Below are 18,532 nucleotides of genomic sequence, written 5' to 3' on the forward strand. Positions count from 1 at the left end.
TGTTACGCTCATCATCCACAGACCCTTTTCAGAGTTGAAATATGAAATCAAGTTGCCATCAGCGACATAAGTACCGAAACACACGAAAAGGACCTCTGCACTTTGGCAACGGCGAATAAATACGTACGAAGTGAAAATGAGCTGTTTGAGCTTCACGGCGTCATAAATATAGTGCAGCGAATAAATATCCAGCGGCAGCATTGGTTAGGTTATGTTATCCGATTTGTATCCAGTTCTGAAAGTACTCAGTACCTGTAGTACCTGCTGGTGATATACGTAGCAGTGGAAGAGGAATACCTCCTTTGCGTTAGGAAGATCAGGTGGAAAGGGACTTGACTACACTTTGACTTGGTGTGACGAATCTAGAAGAAGAACATTTGCTTTTATCAAGAAAAAAAGAAATCATTGGAAAATATTCCTGTTTCTTTTATTTAAAACCGAATTAATTTATACTGATGGTTTCAAGCTCAAGCTCAATGAAAACGTAGGTCGAGGCTTCCACTCTGAGTGGTAGAGTGACAGTTTTTACTGTTTTCAATAACTTTCTTGCAAACTGCTGAAACCAGAGCATCCGTCTGTTTGCAAACGTTGACTTCTCTGATTTCTTTTGTCGAAACGAATGTATCGCAGAAACTGAATAAAATCTCGTCTACACATAGAGCTGGAGAAAAATGATGGTCCCCACTTGTTGTTCTACAAATATGGAAGCCTCAAAGTATTTCCTTCGTACGCCCCACGTACTGGCACATTTTGCTTGCGAAATTGTTCAGTTTTTCCCCAAAACTCAAGAGACTTCTAACTCAGTACAAGTACTTATATGGTATGTAATAGGAACACAATAGCAATGGCTCAATGCCGATAACGAAACGAACGAAGCTACTTGGCGATATATTCCTCATGATTGCTCCGAAATCACACGTTTCTTCATAGAAACTTGCACCAGTCATTTTGACTGGTACTGGTATAAATGTCAAAAATATCTTTGTTATTAATATATGTATAAAAAGTAACATTAAGTTCATAAAATGTATTATCCACTTATAGTTACAAAAGTCATAGCACCATTTCGGAAATCAAATGTTATATGTAGTTGGAATTTTTAATTGAAATTGCACAACCAGTCAAAATGACTGCTCTGGTAAATCTAGTGTTAAATTCCAAATGCTGGAAGGTCTACCCTGTATTTGGATTAGCATATTGGATGTTGACAACCTTTGAAATAACAAAAACTTGCGCTTTAATTTTAAAATTTTATTTGTTCATAAAAATAAATACAATACATTACATATTAAATACATCTCTTTTTATCATAAATATTTCTTTTAATTTAAGATATTTTTTTTAATTAAAATATTTTTTTATTTAAAATATTTTTTATTATAAATATCTGTGCTTATTTAATTAACTCATTTCGCTATTTCATTAATAGTACTTAATAATTACTTTAAATGTCATTGAGCATTACTTCGTTTAAATATTAATTAATTAGTATTCTTTATGGTAATTTAAGTTTTTAATTCTCGATTTTTCTGAACTAGAAAAAAAATATATAAATGTAAAGTAGTTGCTGCCTCGACGATTCGGGAGTCTAATAAGAAACAATCACTCACACATACGCGGATGAAATACATGCGCATCAGCGCACAAGTTTCGTATGTATGTATGTGTGTAAGCTCTGTTAGCAGACTATAATCTCTGCTCGCTATGATTTTCGAATCAGACTCGCAAAAGCCCTTCTAAATGCTATTGTCTGACCCACTAATTGAGCGTTTATGTTTGAATGTATGTGTATGTAGTTTTGCAAGTGGGTGATATGCGTGTATGTATGGTTGTAAGAGTTATTTGTATGCGAAAATCTCTGTTAAAGTGAATTTGAAACTCTTAATTAAACCACTGAATTCAAATAAGATTTGCTCAATCCAATTATTACAAGAAGCAATAAACTAAACTAGATATCCACGTCACTCCAATTGGAGTAAATAAATAAGGAAAATACTATACTAAGTTTTATTTTCGTACTTTTACTGCTTTTCTCCACTTTCCACAGGGATGAGAACTAAATTTGCCTACTCTTTCGAAGGTTATGTGAATTTGATCGCTGCTTTGTTTCTTCCATTTTCTTTACGATCTATCTGAGCTTCAGGCTCCGTGGTCCCATGCGTGGCGCACCCTCACGCGGTCCAGCTGCACTAATTGCTTTGGTTTCCACAGTCGCTTGTATTGGTTGCTGCTTTCTTGCCTCGCTATCGTTCTCGAACTCCTCATCATCACCGAAAAGCAATGCGGCCAAGCTTGTCTCGAAAGAAGATTTCTTCTTTGTAGGCGTGGGTGTGGCAGCAGGCGCTTTGGTGGTATCCGTGTTTGTGGAGGATTTGGAATTTGGCGCAGCGTTGGCGCTGGTGCTGGTGCTGTTTGTGGCAATGTTAGTTGGTATCGTAATTTGGGGCTTAACAGTGCTGTCTGACTTGGGCTTGGGTGTAGTGCTGGTTGTTGTTGAAGTGGTTGTCGTGGTGCTGGTGGTTGCACTAGCCTGCGCGACAGCGTGTTCCTGACTACCCTCTGGACGCATGTAGCTAGCCAGTGCTAATGGTTTATCATTTTCATTAGCGAATATCTCTTTAGTCTCATGCTCTTCGTCTTCCAGTGTATAACCAGGTGGATAGATGGGTTTGAATCCCCCTTGCAACTCTGGCTGGAACATATCAATTTCCAGATTTTTCGGTGTTGTCGCTTCAGTCAAATCGGCGGCGGCGTTGGCAGACTCTTCCACATCGGCGCGATTGATATTATTTTTTTCGTAAATTGCCTTGTCTGTAGTCGAGGGCAAAATATTCCAACCATTCGATGGCGCATTGGTAGCCGTGCCAAGACTTACGCTCGGATAGAATGGTGCCATGAAATTCTTTTCTAAATTCTGTCCGCGCACATCAAAGTCATTGCTAAGTCCCTCTTCGGTTTGTGTGTCCGGGCGTATCTCGCTGATGACGGATGAGGCGAGATTGACATTCGAGAAGCGTTGCGCGTTGTTGACTCCAGCACGCCTGTATGGACTGGGTTCAGTGGGGCTATATGCTATGGCGATTGGTGTGTCGGGCGAGCCCATGCCATAAGTGCCACTAATAATGCGTGGTCCGATCACAGCACTATGTGCCAGCGTACTAAGTTCTGTATAGCTTAAATCGGGGTTTTCAATGGGATACGGGAATTTGTCTTTCGTCATTTGCGCTTTTGTTTGCTGTTGCAGGGATTGTGGCTTCTTGTTTTTTAGTATAGGTTCTTGTGGCTGATCTCGCACCACCGAAAACGGTGTGTTTTGGTAGTCGCTACCCGAGGGTGCTTCCACATGCGCAATGGCTGGTAGCTGCTCTTTGAGGTCACCTACTTCCTGTGCATTCGATTTATCGCCGCTTGATGGATACACCAAATAAAGTCCATTTTGCGTTGCAGCGCTCTCGATTTGTGGGCTAGTTTGCTCTGAAGCAGCAGTCACTTGAATTTCACCCGAGCCAGTGTCATCGTTGGGCAGGGATAACGGTTTCTTCTGCGATTGCAACATTTGTAATGTTACTACCGGTTCGAGTTTTGTTTTTTCAGCGCTCTGTTCTTCATGACCAGGCGAAACTGGTTGAGGTGGATCGTTGATTACCAAATCTTCCTCTTCAAAGGCAGCCAAACGTTCAGGCGCCATAATTGTCTTGTAGACTTCAGAGTTTGAAGCGGCTGCATGCCTTTCATAGTTATCTGTCACACGTTGCGTTGAAGGGTGTGGGCGACGTGGGTACATACGGTCGAGGTACTGGACGCCCTGACCGCCGTAAGGAGGCAAACGATAAACGCGCCGATTGGCATCAGATGAGAGTGGTGCTCCGGGTCCAAAGTCAGCGGCACGGTTGAGTGGATAGCGATGTTGTTGTTGTTGTAAAAGCGGTTGGCGACGATGGGCGAACTGAGGCGAGCTGTTTGGCCGCTTTAATGATTGTCCAGGAATACGTATATTGCCTGGTTCTTGGTTGAAATTTTGTGTGGGTGTGTGACCAGAAGAAATCTTGGCATTGGGGCGGAATTGTGGTAATATGTTGGGTAGGTGTCGCTCTGGGTTGGGACGTGCGATGCCAGGTATCGGCTTGCGTGTGTATTCGTTATATGAAAACGAAGAGGAAGGACCGAGCGGCCGGCTCGGTGGTTGTGGACGCTTGTGAATCTCGCTGTGCTCCGGTATAGCATTGGAAAGTGTCGGCGGGAAGCGTGGTGGCGGCTTCATATGTAGCGACGGTGTATTCTGATCTGGCTGAGATGGTGGGAAACTCTGAAAAAATAACGTAGGATTATTTGTTATACAATTTGAATCAATTTGAATAACTCACCAATTTCTGTTTATGCTGGTTCATAGTGAGCACCTCATGCTTTTGAATCTGTATGTCGTTGCTACCAACATTGCTGACACTCTCTTCACCACCCTTCGGGAATACAACATTATTGGCATTCTGTAGTTGTTGAAGACTCAAAGGTTGTGCGTGGCCGTTGACTTGTGGAGCAGCTGGTGGGCTGGCACCCACTGGTACCGAGTGCTCTTCGGCGGACTGCTCTTCGTTTGAGGGGAAGCGTATGTTGGTGGAGACGAGCAATTCTTTGGTATCTTGTGCGCTGCTGTTTTCTGTAGATATTGGCAGTTGGCCCACTGGTGTTTGTGTTGGTCCAGTCGGTTGGTAGCTCTGCGGTGCGGTTTGTGGTAATGCAAGTGGCTTGGGCGGTTTGCGTTGACGTATATTTGAGCCGATGAGTGGCAATTGCTGATATGGTGATGGTGCTGCTGGTGGCTCTTCTGCATAGTTGGTGCCGGGTGCGTTGGTGCCCAATGGGCGTTGTATATAGGGTGGTGTAGGGCCAGCAGCACTGGCGCCGAAGTTACCATTTTGATGGAAATTTGAGACACCCTGCGTGGGTGGGAATGTGCCGCTCTGTGCGGGAGCCACTTGACCTGGACGTTGTAGTGCGCTAATGTCCTCACTGATCACCGTGCCGTATTGCACTGGTGGTTCTTTGGAGAACAATGGCTCCTTCTCTACCGAACCAAAGGCAGCTGTGCCCACTTGTTGCTGACTGCCCAACACAAACGAAGCGGAATGTTGACCGGGTGAGATGACGACATTATTGATGGCACCTGGCACTGGGCGGTATTGCATGACATTCGGTTGCTGCACCTGATATGACACATACTCGCCGCTGTAGTTCTCCTGGCTGCCGGATATTACTTTTTGGTCACTGCTGCTGCCAGGAAGTGGCGTAGAGCCATATGCTGGATGTGTTGGATGTGTAGCGAGCTGTGGTGGCCGCTGCTGTTGCATTGCGAATGGCGCTGGTTTTGACAACGAAATCGGTTGCATGTAGTTGCCTTGCGAGTCGAAACCGGGATTGCCTTGATTTTGTGAAGCTACCGCTGATTCTTCCTCGGCGAGGCTGTTAAATATATCGGCCAGCGACATTGCTGGTTTCTGTTCCGTCTTCTCCACATTATGTTTTTGACCAAGTGTCTGATAGACGTCGGCGATGTTGAGGTCTGGCACGCGTGTGCTGATCGGTGTGGGCAGAACTGAAGTCAACTGTCCATTGGGGTCTTCAGTGAAGAGAACGGGCTGCTTAGTGCTTGGCACAAAGAGTGTAGAGGCGGAAGAAGGACCTGTGGGTGGGCGCGTAGTGTATGTGATAGAACCGGCGGTCGTGGGGTTTGGTGCCAAGGTGGTGTTCACAGGCGCCTGCTCGGGGAAGCGCATAGGCGTAGCAGCTGTGGCACTCGTAGTCGACGTTGATGTGGTATACTTTTTGGTGGGTATAAACTTTTTGCGTGTGCTACTCTCGGTCACCAGAGGAATTCTAGACGCAGTTGGAGTTGGTGAGGGCTTACGTGTCGAGGTGGTATACTTGGGTGAACTGGGTGCAAAAGTAGTTGTGGTGGAGGTTGTCGTGGTTTTGGTTGGGTTTGAGGGTAAAGCAGATGTGCTGCTCGGCGTCGATGAGTTGGTAGTGGGCTTCTTCGATGTGGTTGTGGTAGTTGTAGTCGTGGAAGTTGGATTCGTGGAAGGCACATTACTACTATGCAAGCCAGGTGCTGTGGGTGGCACCGCCATTAATTTGGTTGTGGGTATGGTATAATAATTTTGACTAGGTGCCGGCGTAACTGGTGAAGCCACCACTGACGTTGGTTTCTTATTCGTTATGTAATTCTTATTGCTACCCTGATACTTCAGATTTGCATAAGAGCTGGAAACTAGAGGATAGACGAACTTGGAGGAAGAGTACTTCACGGGCAGATTGAGGTAATCGTGTATGTTCGGCCCATTGCTGCTAAGCACTATCTTCTCCTTGGGGTCTATCACCTCATTGACAGCGGTCTCAATACCTGCCGGCTTCTTAGCGCTAAAATCCAGTTGACCCGAAATGGGATCTTTGCTCGCATAGTACGGCTTGCCATCGTTAAAGATCTGATTGGGCAATACGTAGCTGGTGGAAATGACTGCATCATCTTCAGCTGAGTCACCGCCACCACCTCTCGCCTCCACTGGTAAATCGGCTGAAGCAATTTCCGGTGCCGCTTCGATGTGGCCAACAATTATGACCAGCGCTACGAGTAGCACCAGCCATAGACGATGATTAGACATGATTGAGTGAAACCAGCAACTGGTTGTGCTGCGAAATAAAGAGAAAGAGCAGAAAAAACTCATGTTTAGTGGGTAAGTAATAAATAATTTCAAAGTGGTTAATAAATACTGATCATTGACATGCAGCATTAATTTTGACGAATAAAAAAAAAAAAACCTGTGAATATTGATTGTAGCTGTTAAAAGCAGCATTAAATAAAGAAAGTCGGTAACTAATGAAGGCATTAAATTATGCAAATAAATATTTTCACCAACAATCAAATGAACGCGCCGCCACTATTACATAATTTGATGCATTAACGATGGGCACAAACGACCCACTTGCGCAATCGGAAAAGCAACGGTGCGCGCTGGTCGAAACTAGGTAACGGTAAGCTGGTGGAGGGCGGGAAAACGCCAGAAGCGCACGCTAGCGGTGATTAGATTTAATTGTCTGCTGAGATGCAATGGCTGTAACGCGATTTTTAAGTTTCTGTATTCATTTACGAACGCTGGCCGGCGAGTGTTGTAAGATTTTCTATATTCAAAGTGAAAAAGTGTTCATCTCTAAAAGGCAAAAAAAAAAAAAAAAAATTACCAAAAACAAAATCAAATATATTGGAACAATTCGTACTGTTATGCAAGAGTGCGATTTTTTATAATATTTTAGATTTTTTTTATATTATTAAGGAACTGCGTTGCATTGGTCGCACCAAACTTTTTCAGAGTGCGAGTACTATAATTTAGTAGTAATACCATAATTTAGAATTCGGACTGAATATAATTTAGTATGAACGGCTTCAACGAGCTGGTTGGGATCATCAGCGGATTTTGCAGGGGCTGCCTCACTCGCCACAAAAGAAACCCATCCATGCGCAAATGGTTTACAATTGTTTTATGGTCGATCTTTAGCTCCTTGGGCGATGCTACGACTACAATCTTTGTACTTCTGTGACTTTATCGACATTTTGGACATTATCGATAATTTTTTCAAAATCAAAATTTCCTGAACAGAATCGCCGGAGCCAAAATTGCAACTGATTAGTCGTTCCAGTATCGGCACCATAAACACTATTCACAATTCTAGCGTTCTGGCTTGCATTTTCGCTTTTATCAAAGAAAAACTGTAAAATGTACCGAATTTTCTCTATGTTGACTGGCATTGCTAACACCCTGAATGGAACAAACAAAAAACAGCAAAAGAATTTTTTTAGTGTGAAATGTGACCTTGACACTGAGCATAACCCTTAAATTGTTTGATCGATACTTTACGAGATATGGATACCTACAGCTACCTACCGAGAAAATAATGGATTCCTTTTTCACCAAACTTTTGCAATCCATGGGTATGACTACGGTGACCCCGAATGCCGGTTATGTTTGGAGGATTATGAGATGTCCCAATATAATGTTTGTTAATGTTTGGCTGAGGCTGGGCTTATATCGATGTTCTTTTAAGAAAACAATTAACTCAGTTGATGCTTTTATTTATTTGTCTGTTTTTATTTTGACCTGATTGACTTGCTACAGCCAAGAATTTCTAAATATGACTTCTAATTGAGGGCGAAATAACTATAGAAAAATAAATAAAAGCAAGAAAAAGGCCACACATTTTCAAAAGTTCTCATAACTACGGCAATATATGAAGCTTGTAGGCTACTAATCGCAGATTTATCTTTTAAGAATAGCATCTAGATTCTTTCGCAATCCAGCCATACCACTTTGAGTGTAAACCATAAAGTTACCTTAATCTGGGGCCCGGGACATCGGAATATCGGAATATTGAAGGAATCGAAAAAGAAGGCGGAGTGACAAGAAGGGGATCTGCCATGAGTAACATTCTTGCCAAATCGGTATTCACGCCACCAATTTCCTTAAAATATCTACAAATTGCGGATTGTAGATGGAGAGATGAGACGACATGTAAAGCCAGCAGAACATTATGGTCCATTTACAACCACAAACAAACTTCAACATTGATAAACATGAAGCGAAGGGATGCCTTCAGACTTACGGCAGTGATAACTGGATTCTGACCCATAGCTACGCAAGCAGCCAAAATGGGTATACCTTACAATTTATACTGCCGTAGTTGTAATCAACTGGAGAAAAAGGCAACGATTTTCCATTTCCTCTGTGAATGCCTTAGCCTATGGAAGGAGAGAATGTCAACCCTGGGCAAATTACTGTTCTAGAGTCTCGAACAACTTGCACATCAACAACCTAATAAAGTTCTTAAACTGCACATACTGGATATGGCCATGTTGCAGTTCGGGTCAGCGCTACCGTTAATGGGGAATGCTACTGGAATATAATTCGCAATATTTTAGTTCTCAGTATCAATACCAATTGTTTAAGATGTAAATGCTTCTAGGAACAACCGATAAGATTACCGCATTTTAGAGCAAACTTTTGGTGACCGAATCATCTCAAGAAATTGATCGGTAAGAATATTATATTTTACTGCTTTGTACAATTTTTTTGTGAGGATATTTTAAGTTACCGATTAATGGCATGCTGGTAAGCCATCTATGATCGAAGCTCGATCGAAAAATTAGGCCAAACGAATGGTATTCAAAAGATGAAATCGAGGTACCTCCAAGGTATAAGTCCGAAATTATTTATGAGTACTAACTGCCATAAAATTTATAAAGCTAAAAATTGGTGATTTCACAAATTTTTTGATGAGTTTTATTTACACGAAAATCACGTATTAGGCGCCCGGTACTAATTATGTCTATTTGATTTGCTCAAAAAAAATATTTTTATGTCTAAAAAAACCCAGCATTTTTTTGTCTTTCGACGTCTAAAGAACACCCTTTGCTTTTATTTACTAAAAAAAAATTCTATGCGTCTAAAAAAGCACCCGTTACAATTTATTTTTATTTCATTTCTTCTTCTTAATTGGCGCGATAACCGCTTACGCTTATTTCATTTACTCAAACAAAAAAAAGCCGTACAGGTTTAAAAACACACCCGATATCATTTATATTTATTTTGTTAACATAAAGAAAAATTTTACTCGTCTAAAAAAACACCCTGCACTTTTTTCTGTGTTTTATTTTCTAAAAATAAAATTCTCTGCGGCGAAATTACCCCCAATACCATTTATATTTATTTTATTTACATCAAAAAAGGCTGACGTGTCTGAAAAAAACACCCTCAATTTTTTGTGTCTTTTATTTTCTTAAAGCAAAAACATTCTAGTGCCTAAAAAACACCCGGTACCATTTATATTTATATTATTTACAAATTGTGCACGTTAAAATAACACCCTGTACTTTTTTGTGTCTTTTACAATAAAAAAAAATTTCTAGCTTCTTAAAAAACACCCGATACAATTTATGTTTATTTTATTTACAATTTATGTTTATTTTATAAAAACAATTCTATGTGCCTAAAAACACCCGATACTATTTATTTTTTATTTTTATTTTATTTAAATAAAAAAATCGTATGCGTCTAAAAACCACCCTGTACTTTTTTGAGCCTTTTATTTTCTTTAAAAAAACATTTATGGGTCTAAAAAACACCCGGTACCTGTGTGTGCGTTCGCGCATTATTACTGCAAGCGACTGCCTCGAACTACTGCTATGCGAGCACACACACATACAAAATGGATCATTTGTAACAGTAAGCGATACAATCTTTCAATTTCATTTTCTACTCGTCAATTGTGCACTGATTAAATCATCAATACAAAAGTAGCAATCAACAATGAAATCTTGTAGCGCCTTTCTGATTTGTTATTGCCGCTCAACTTGTCCATAGCGTTTTTGCCTTATGTGCTTTTCCGTGCCGTGCGTTGTCAGGTATTGCAAGTTTTTCTTCATTTGTGCCTCTATTGCAAAAAAAACTCGTATTGCAATTCGTGCAATAAAATAAGAAGAAGAAAAAAACAAATCGGAAACAATGTTTATGGTGAAAATATAATAATAAAATTTTCAAACAACTTCCACTTGCTGATGCGAGAAGTGGTCGTTGCACAAATCATATATGTATACACATACAAGCACATGCAGTTGCAATAGGGTGCATCACTCTCCATGCGTAAAAAAAAAATTAAATAAAAATCAATATTGTTTTTCCTTATAAAGTTTATTAAAAGGTTGTCAAAAAAGTCTTGCGGTATTTTTATTGAATTTTCAATTGGTCATAAAATTGGTTATAATAATGCGATTTAAGTCAAATATGCGCCGTTATGTTCGATGACGAGTTCCCAACGAGATGCCAACTTCATAATGCCCCTCTTATAGAAGCTCGCTTCCCTATTGTCAAAAAACTCGGAGAGCCAATTTTCACAGGACTCTCTTGTGGACAACTTCCGACTACCAAGCTCGTTCGCCATGGACAGAAATAGGTGGTAATCACTTGGTGCGAGATCCGGACTATACGGTGGATGCAAAAGAACCTCCCATCCGAGCTCCCGGAGCTTCTGGCGCGTCACCAAAGATGTGTGTGGCCAGGCGTTGTCCTGATGGAAGACAATTCGGCCTCTGTTGATCAAAGATTGCCTCTTCTGCATGAGTGCTGCATTCAAGCGGTCCAGTTGTTGGCAGTACAGGTCCGAATTGAGCGTTTGGCCATAGGGGAGCAGCTCATAGTGGATGATTCCCTGCCAATCCCACCAAACACACAGAAGAACCTTCCTGGCCGTCAATCCAGGCTTGGCCACCGTCTGGGCAGCTTCATCGCTTTTCGAACACGAACGTTTGGGCTTCACGTTGTCGTAAGTGACCCACTTTTCATCGCCAGTCACCATCCGCTTCAAAAACGGGTCGATTTTGTTGCGATTCAGAAGCGATTCGCATGCATCCATACGGGCAAAAATGTTTTTTTGCGTCAAGTCGTGTGGCACCAATACATCGAGCTTCTCTTTGAATCCAAGCTTCTTCAAATGGTTTATAACGGTTTGATGACTCATGCCCAGCTCTTGGCCGATGCTACGACTGCTACTACGCCGGTCTCTTTCGATCAATTCAGCGATTTTATCGCAATTTTCGACGACAGGCCTTCCGGACCGTGGCGCATCTTCGATCACCTCTGCATCAGAACGAAAACGTTGAAACCATCGTTGTGCGGTGGAAATGGAAACTGTATCGGGTCCATAAACTGCACAAATTTTATTGGCAGCATGAGATGCATTTTTGCCTTTATCGTAGTGGTACTGTAAAATATGCCGTATTTTCTCTTTATTTTGCTCCATGCTTGCGACGGTATAACTCGCGAACGACTAAAAGCAAACAACAATTAATCAAACACGTGTTAGCACGTGAAAAGAGCTTTCCAAAAGCTCTAGCGTGAACCGATGCGACGAATACAACTAGAACTACGCGCTTGCAAAGACAAGCTTGCGGAAATACCGCAAGACTTTTTTGACAACCTTATATATTTTAAGACTTCGGCCAAAATATCTCGGAAAACTATTAGGATTTACGCGAGCTGGCCGATTTGAAAGTAGGTCCAAAAATCGAGTTCTGTTATAAATCAAATTAGTTTCAAAAATATTGTTTCCAAAAAAGAATTTCTGATGACAGATGAAGTTTAGTATTAAAGGTCTTCACAAAAATGTTAAAAAATGTGCTGCCAGTAATACTTGCCAGGTAAAGATAATTGTAATTGATGAGAAAATACGTTTCCAATGAAAGCTTAAAGATCTAAATCAGTTGAGATTCGGCTGAGTTATTCAAGTTTTCCTTAAAATTGTCTTTCGAAAAGAAGTTCAAAAAAGCATCAAGTATCTCAGTATTTTGATTATCTTGATTTTGAATGATTTTTAACGCCGACCTTTTAAGTTTAATTCTTCTAAAGTATGATCAGATTGAAGGTACTTTTTTTGACAGATCAAGCATGACTACTGTCAAATTAAATACCTTTTTTTCAGTACTCAACGAAATTTCATCATGGAAAGACTTACGCCTCAACAACATTTATAAATCGTAAACTTCTATTGCGAAATCGACGCTCTGTTAAATGGTTTATCGCGCGCTCAGGCCAACTTACGGTGTACATAACAGTGCAGCGATGAGACCCATTTTGTACTTAACGACTACACCAATAAGCAAAATTGCCACATTTGAGCTATTAAGAAACAGTCATTACATCCATTTAAAACAACAGTTTAGTGCAGCCTATGGGCTGGCGGAATTATCGGCCCATATTTCTTCAAAAACGAGGCTGGCGATAATGTAATAGTGAATGGCGAACGCTATCGCGCCATGAAAACGACTTTTTGATGCCGGATATCGGAAATTGAAGCCCGTGATTTCCACAACCTTTGGTTCTCACAAGATGACCCAACTTGCTATGCAGTAGGTGAAACAATGGATTTATCTCCCTTCTTGCACCAGTGGGTTGGCCACCAAGATCGGTGTTATATCACACGTTTGTCCTTTTTTTATGCGGGTATGTGAAGTCTAAATGCGTTGTATATAAACCAACTTCGATTGAGGTATTGGAAGCTATTACTAAAGTTATTCATGAGATACCAGATACCGACCGAAGTCCTCCAGCGAGTCATTCAAAATTTGTGCCTACGCCTGGCCGAATTACGGCGTAATCGCGCCCAACATTTGAAAGAGATTATCTTTAAAAAATAAATGTCATGAATGGTTCTACACAAAAATAAAAAAAGTGCGTGTAGCGTAGCACACATAACAGAAGTGAAACTTTCAAGGCAGACAAGAAATCAAATACATATACGCACTAGTGAACGAGTTTCTTCCTAACAAGTGCAAAAACAATTCTGCTCTAAAGCCTATGTAGGTGTGTATGTACATATATAGGGTGGGCGATGTAAAATTTGCTTTTTGAATCGGCTATAAGAAAAACTAATTAATATTTTTTCAAAATATTTTTTTATTTTGAAGATCGGACATTTATGAATGAAAATAATATCGTTCAAATGACTGTCACGACTGGCTTTACAGTAGGCCATTCGATCAACCAAATTTTTAAGCACATTTTCGATTGTTTGGGCTCCAATTTCATGAATGGCAACTTCGATTTCGTGTTTTCAAGCATCAATCGTCTCTGGATGGTTCGCATAGCATTTGTTCTTAACGGCTCCCCACAAAAAATAGTCCAACGGGCTTAAATCACAGCTCCGAGGCGGCCAATTGATATCGGAATTTCGGCTGATTATTCGGTTTTCAAAAACGTCCTGTTGAAACCAAATGTCGTCCATGTCATCCTCTTCAATTTTTGGAAACAACTCGTTGAGCATGTCGCAATAACGCTCGCCATTTACTGTAACCGCGGTTCCTCGCTCATTTTCGAAAAAAAATGGCCCGATGATGCCGCCAGACCAAAAACCGCACCAAACAGTGACTTCTTGTGGATGCATTTGCTTCTCTACAGTAACGTGTGGATTTTCTGAGCCCCAAATCCGATAATTTTGCTTATTGACGTAGCCACTGATGTGAAAATCAGAAAAGAAGAAGAAGACTCACCACTTTGGAAAAAGGTTTTCAATATTTTCCAATTTTGTTCAAGCGTATAGCGTCCCATAGCGTTCATAAATGTCAAACCTTTGAGTAAATTATGAACACATGTGACATGTCATTTGTGTTACCATTCTCAAAAAAATAGGTAATTCAAAAAGCAAACGCTATATGGCCCACCCTGCATATACCCACTTTAAGTCCTAGCATGCATGCATACACACATACCTACTTGCCTTCTAAACTTCCTGCAAAATAATTGTATTCATATGTAACTATGTACATCCATGCACGTTCATACATACATGCATATATGCGAGAGCACAGCGCTCCCTTCTTGTTTCCGTGTACTTTTGTCTTCCACCAATCGATATTGCGAATATTGCACTTACAAAAACAAAATACCTTGATTGACGCAAAGGCAGCAGCAAGCGCAATGCGAAGACCGCTTTGGCACCACGCATTCCAAAATGTTCTAGAACACAACAAAAACACAGCGCCTTCACTTCATGCCTCAATATGCGTATGTCGTCCAAGCCCAAAATCTAAGCCTAGTGACTACAAAAACAAAATACATTCATAGACGCAGTCGGAGCGGCCATGATTCTTTTAGTCGCAACGACGCTGAACGATTTAGAATATTATGTGGTACAAAAACAAAAGCAAGGCAGACGTGAATAGCCTAAAGTGTATCTAAGAAATGTGTAAGGTATAGCTCTCTCTCTCATTTTCCTCTACTTTATATCTTTTTTCTCTCTCGCGGAACGAAAATGCCCAAAACGTTGCATGACCTTGAAATTTTACTCTCCATTCTAGCTCGTCCATCGACGCCTAAGAAGGTTCACTTCAAATAAATTTTCGATCAATTTGAGTTGCTTATTTTATTTCAATTTCAAATCCGATACCTCTAAATTGACCTTTTACAAAAATAAATTTGATCGAAACAAATATCTGAAATATTGAAAATTAGTATTGACCGATCGTGGAATTAGCTTCTGGCAGTTGGCAGAAGGACAACAGTGTAATAGAGAATAAATCGGAGAAGTTTTACATAAATATATGAAACAAAAATTAGTGTTTTTGGGCAGCGTCAAATGGAGAGTTGTGAATATTTTTTAGAATTGTCTCATATTCTATATCATATTTGGAATTTATAATATACTATTGTTAGAAGTTACAAACGTAAAACTAACAATTTTAGAAGCAACAAATATATGCTAGTGAATTTGAGCTCAAATTGTGATATTGAAATAAATTACTCGCCAGGCGTAACTTCGTAATTAACAAATCTTCTCTATTGACAAGATTAGAAAATGACTCTAAGTACCTTAAATACAAGCACTTTAAATATAAATATAACTCGATTGAGAGCTCTGTGCGCATCAGTGAAAATGTATGCGCTCTCTGCTCTCATCGAGACTGCAGAAATATCTCTTTGATTTCAGCCCTTAAGCTCTCGTTTCAAGGAAATTTTTAGTGAGTTGCTTTTTTTTTTACTTTTGTATTCTTGATATTCTTACACTTTATATTGTTAAAAATCTCCACGCTTACCTTTACATTTCTATTAAAATGAATATTTTCCATTAATTACACATAAGTTTCGCTCTGCGAGTTCGTTGCTTAAGTCTTTTGTTTATTTTCTTAATTACTTATGGTGCTGTGGTGTTGACAACAATTGCTGTCGTGTCACTTTCAATTAATTCACCAGTCGATTAAACATTTTTATTAACTCAGCTTTTGTCCACATTGGCAGCGACACGCCCCTACTTACAAACATATCATACATACAATCACACACACACACACACATGCACATATGTACATCTTTATTTAGTCATCTGCAAGTACACTACATTAAACTACATTACACTGTAATTTTTCTGCTCTAAATTTGGTACTCCTTGGAAATACTCGCATTAAATACTTTGCCATCGCAACTGGTTGTTACATTTTTTCTCAGCTGTATGGAGCGAGTTGCTTTTACCTTAAGTGGCGTAATTGCAATTTTGCAGTTGTGGAAGTATTGACATTTTGCTAAGACAGAAATACAATGTTTCTGTTGGTTTGGCAAGAAAAAGAAGAAAAAGAAATGTTATGTAGACATCATAAGTAATACGGGCTGGTTATCTAAGAATTAAGTATAAGAATTTAAAGTTTTTTTCTTGAAGCAAAGAAAAAAACCATTATTTTCTCGGTAGATGGCTGTAGTGATCGATATCTCGTAAAGTAGCGATCAAACAATTTAAAGTTTATGGTGATGGTAAAGATGACATTTAACACTAAGAGAATTGTTTTGCTGTTTTTTGTTTGTTCCAATCAGTTGTGAGTTACAGGGTGTTAACAATAGAAGCCGCCAACAAAGAAAAAAACTCGGTACATTTTAAAGTTTTTCTTTGATAAAGTCGAAAATGCAAGCCAGACCGCTAAAATTGTGGATGGTGTTTATAGTGCCTCTATGGAGCAATTACGGTTTCCTCTACCCCGTGCAAGCATTTTTGATGTTAAAGATAATGCGCTAAAATCACAGAAATAATCGAGGTAGACCGGCACGTTAGTAGTCGTAGCATCGCCTAGGAGCTAAAGATTCACCATAAAAGGATTTTCCTCTATCGGAGAAAAGCTGCTCCATATGAATTGGATACCAAGACGAGTAGGGAGTTTTCGATGGAATAAAAAAAATTGGAAAAATAGAGCACACAAATCCTTAGCACGGAGCATAGATACCGCAGTTTTCCAAGCGGAGCTTTTCGCCATAATTTAAACAATGGAAATCGTATCCGAAGGAAACGAGAAGGCAGGCTTTTATGTCAAAAAGGAGCGAAACGGCGATTTATTGAACCAACCAAATTTGACAGCTGTAGCAAAAACCACCTAAAATAGGAAACCAAAAAATGGATCCAACTAAAAACCAAGAAATACTGGAACAGCACAAATACGGCCTTAATCACGCCAAAAAGTGCCTGAACTTTAATACTAACAGAGCAAAATCTGCTCTAACCCTAGATAAAAATGGCCTGAGGCTACTCTATGAAGCACTTACAGGTCACCTTGTCTGCTCTAAACATTAAAATCCAATAGAACTATCTAGCACTAATTTATGCAGGTACTGCTGTGATGGGAAGCATTAGGTTACAGGACACACAGAATCCTGCACTCGGACCGACAAGATGAAGATGTACAAATGCTCCCTCCTGCTAAGCCGTTAGGAGTGACCAATAGATCAATCTGGACGCAGTGCCTAACCCGTACAACCATAACCATTACCAACGTCTACTCCAATTTTTTTTATATGGAAGAAAATACTCAACACCGGCAGCAAAAAAAAAAAAAAATTTCAAAAACCAACGCGATTTTTGGACCAATTAAAACATAGACTTTATTATACCAAAATTCATTGGCCTACAAAATTGCATACCCAAATTTTTTTTTAAATTTTCAGTAAAAAGTTTGAATTTTCATTGTTGTTTTTGTTGTAGTATAAACTATATTTTATAAAGAATTACTGAAATTATAAAATAACCAAAAAAAAAGCAGTAAAATCTCGTCAATATGTGGTGTACTCTTTCTTTTCACGCTGCCAGTATGTCCATTCCGCAGTTGCATATTCGCTTGTATACCATTCAAAATAATTAAAATACATTTGAAAAATTTTAAATTAAAAAGTATACAAACTTTCGTTTCTCTTTTCAGTGGAATTAAAAACGAATAACGAATATATTTTAGCATTTACCCTCTTACTGGAAAAGCCTTATGCTGCAGACACTTTCATGCTTTGAAGAAAATCTTATACTTATACTTAGATTGATAAAGTAATTGGAACGATTGCAGCGGTTGAAGTGATTGAAAACTGAGCACGCGCTGCTAATATCGAATTGAAGCATTTGCTATCAGCGAATACGAAATTGACGTTAGGCAGCTTAATAGCTAGCATCAAAGTGTCGTTGTTGTTAATCATGTCTCATAGAAATGCATCAGGTGTTATGTGTTTGCAGCTGCTGCTGCTGGTTCGCTAAGCTTAACGCAAAATAAAATGAAAGTTCCAACATTCCAACTTGAAAATGAAATAAAATGATGAAATGTGACAAGGTGAGGTGTGGTGTGGTGAAGTGAAGTGACAGGAGGAAAAGTGGGGAAGTGAGACAGAAGAAGCAGCAGCAGAAGCAGCGGCAGAAATGTGGAAAAATTAAAATTAAAATTGAAATCGAAATGAAATGAAATGAGGCGCAACGACGCAAGTGGCAGTGCTTTTTGTTGTATTTAACACCAAACGGCATTTCTATGTTTATTTTTCCACCATTTTCTGCTACATCAATCACCAATAACGACAATCATTCCAAGCGACGATGGACAACAAGTAGTACAAAAAAAAAAAAAAATACACACCAGCGTTAAAAGTGACAATTGCTATTTGCGGACATTGTTGCTTTTGTTGTCTTGCACACATACACATGCACA

At 39.8% G+C, this 18,532-nt stretch overlaps 1 protein-coding gene across 1 annotated transcript in view; it reads right to left on the bottom strand.

Annotated features, from left to right (window-relative positions):
• Positions 1-1,397: 1,397 nt before the first annotated feature.
• The window catches only part of LOC128855921 (mucin-2), a 58,599-nt gene continuing 41,464 nt past the window's right edge, over positions 1,398-18,532 (bottom strand). Inside the window, exons 2-3 of the mRNA XM_054091166.1 lie at positions 4,365-6,684; positions 1,398-4,306 (exon numbers count right to left, since the gene is read on the bottom strand). Coding sequence (XP_053947141.1) covers positions 2,129-4,306; positions 4,365-6,656 — 4,470 coding nt within the window. The 5' untranslated portion in view covers positions 6,657-6,684 and the 3' untranslated portion in view covers positions 1,398-2,128. The remainder of the gene's footprint in view (positions 4,307-4,364; positions 6,685-18,532) is intronic.

Source organism: Anastrepha ludens, chromosome 2 (genome assembly GCF_028408465.1).
Source record: "Anastrepha ludens isolate Willacy chromosome 2, idAnaLude1.1, whole genome shotgun sequence".
NCBI classification, from domain to species: domain Eukaryota; kingdom Metazoa; phylum Arthropoda; class Insecta; order Diptera; family Tephritidae; genus Anastrepha; species Anastrepha ludens.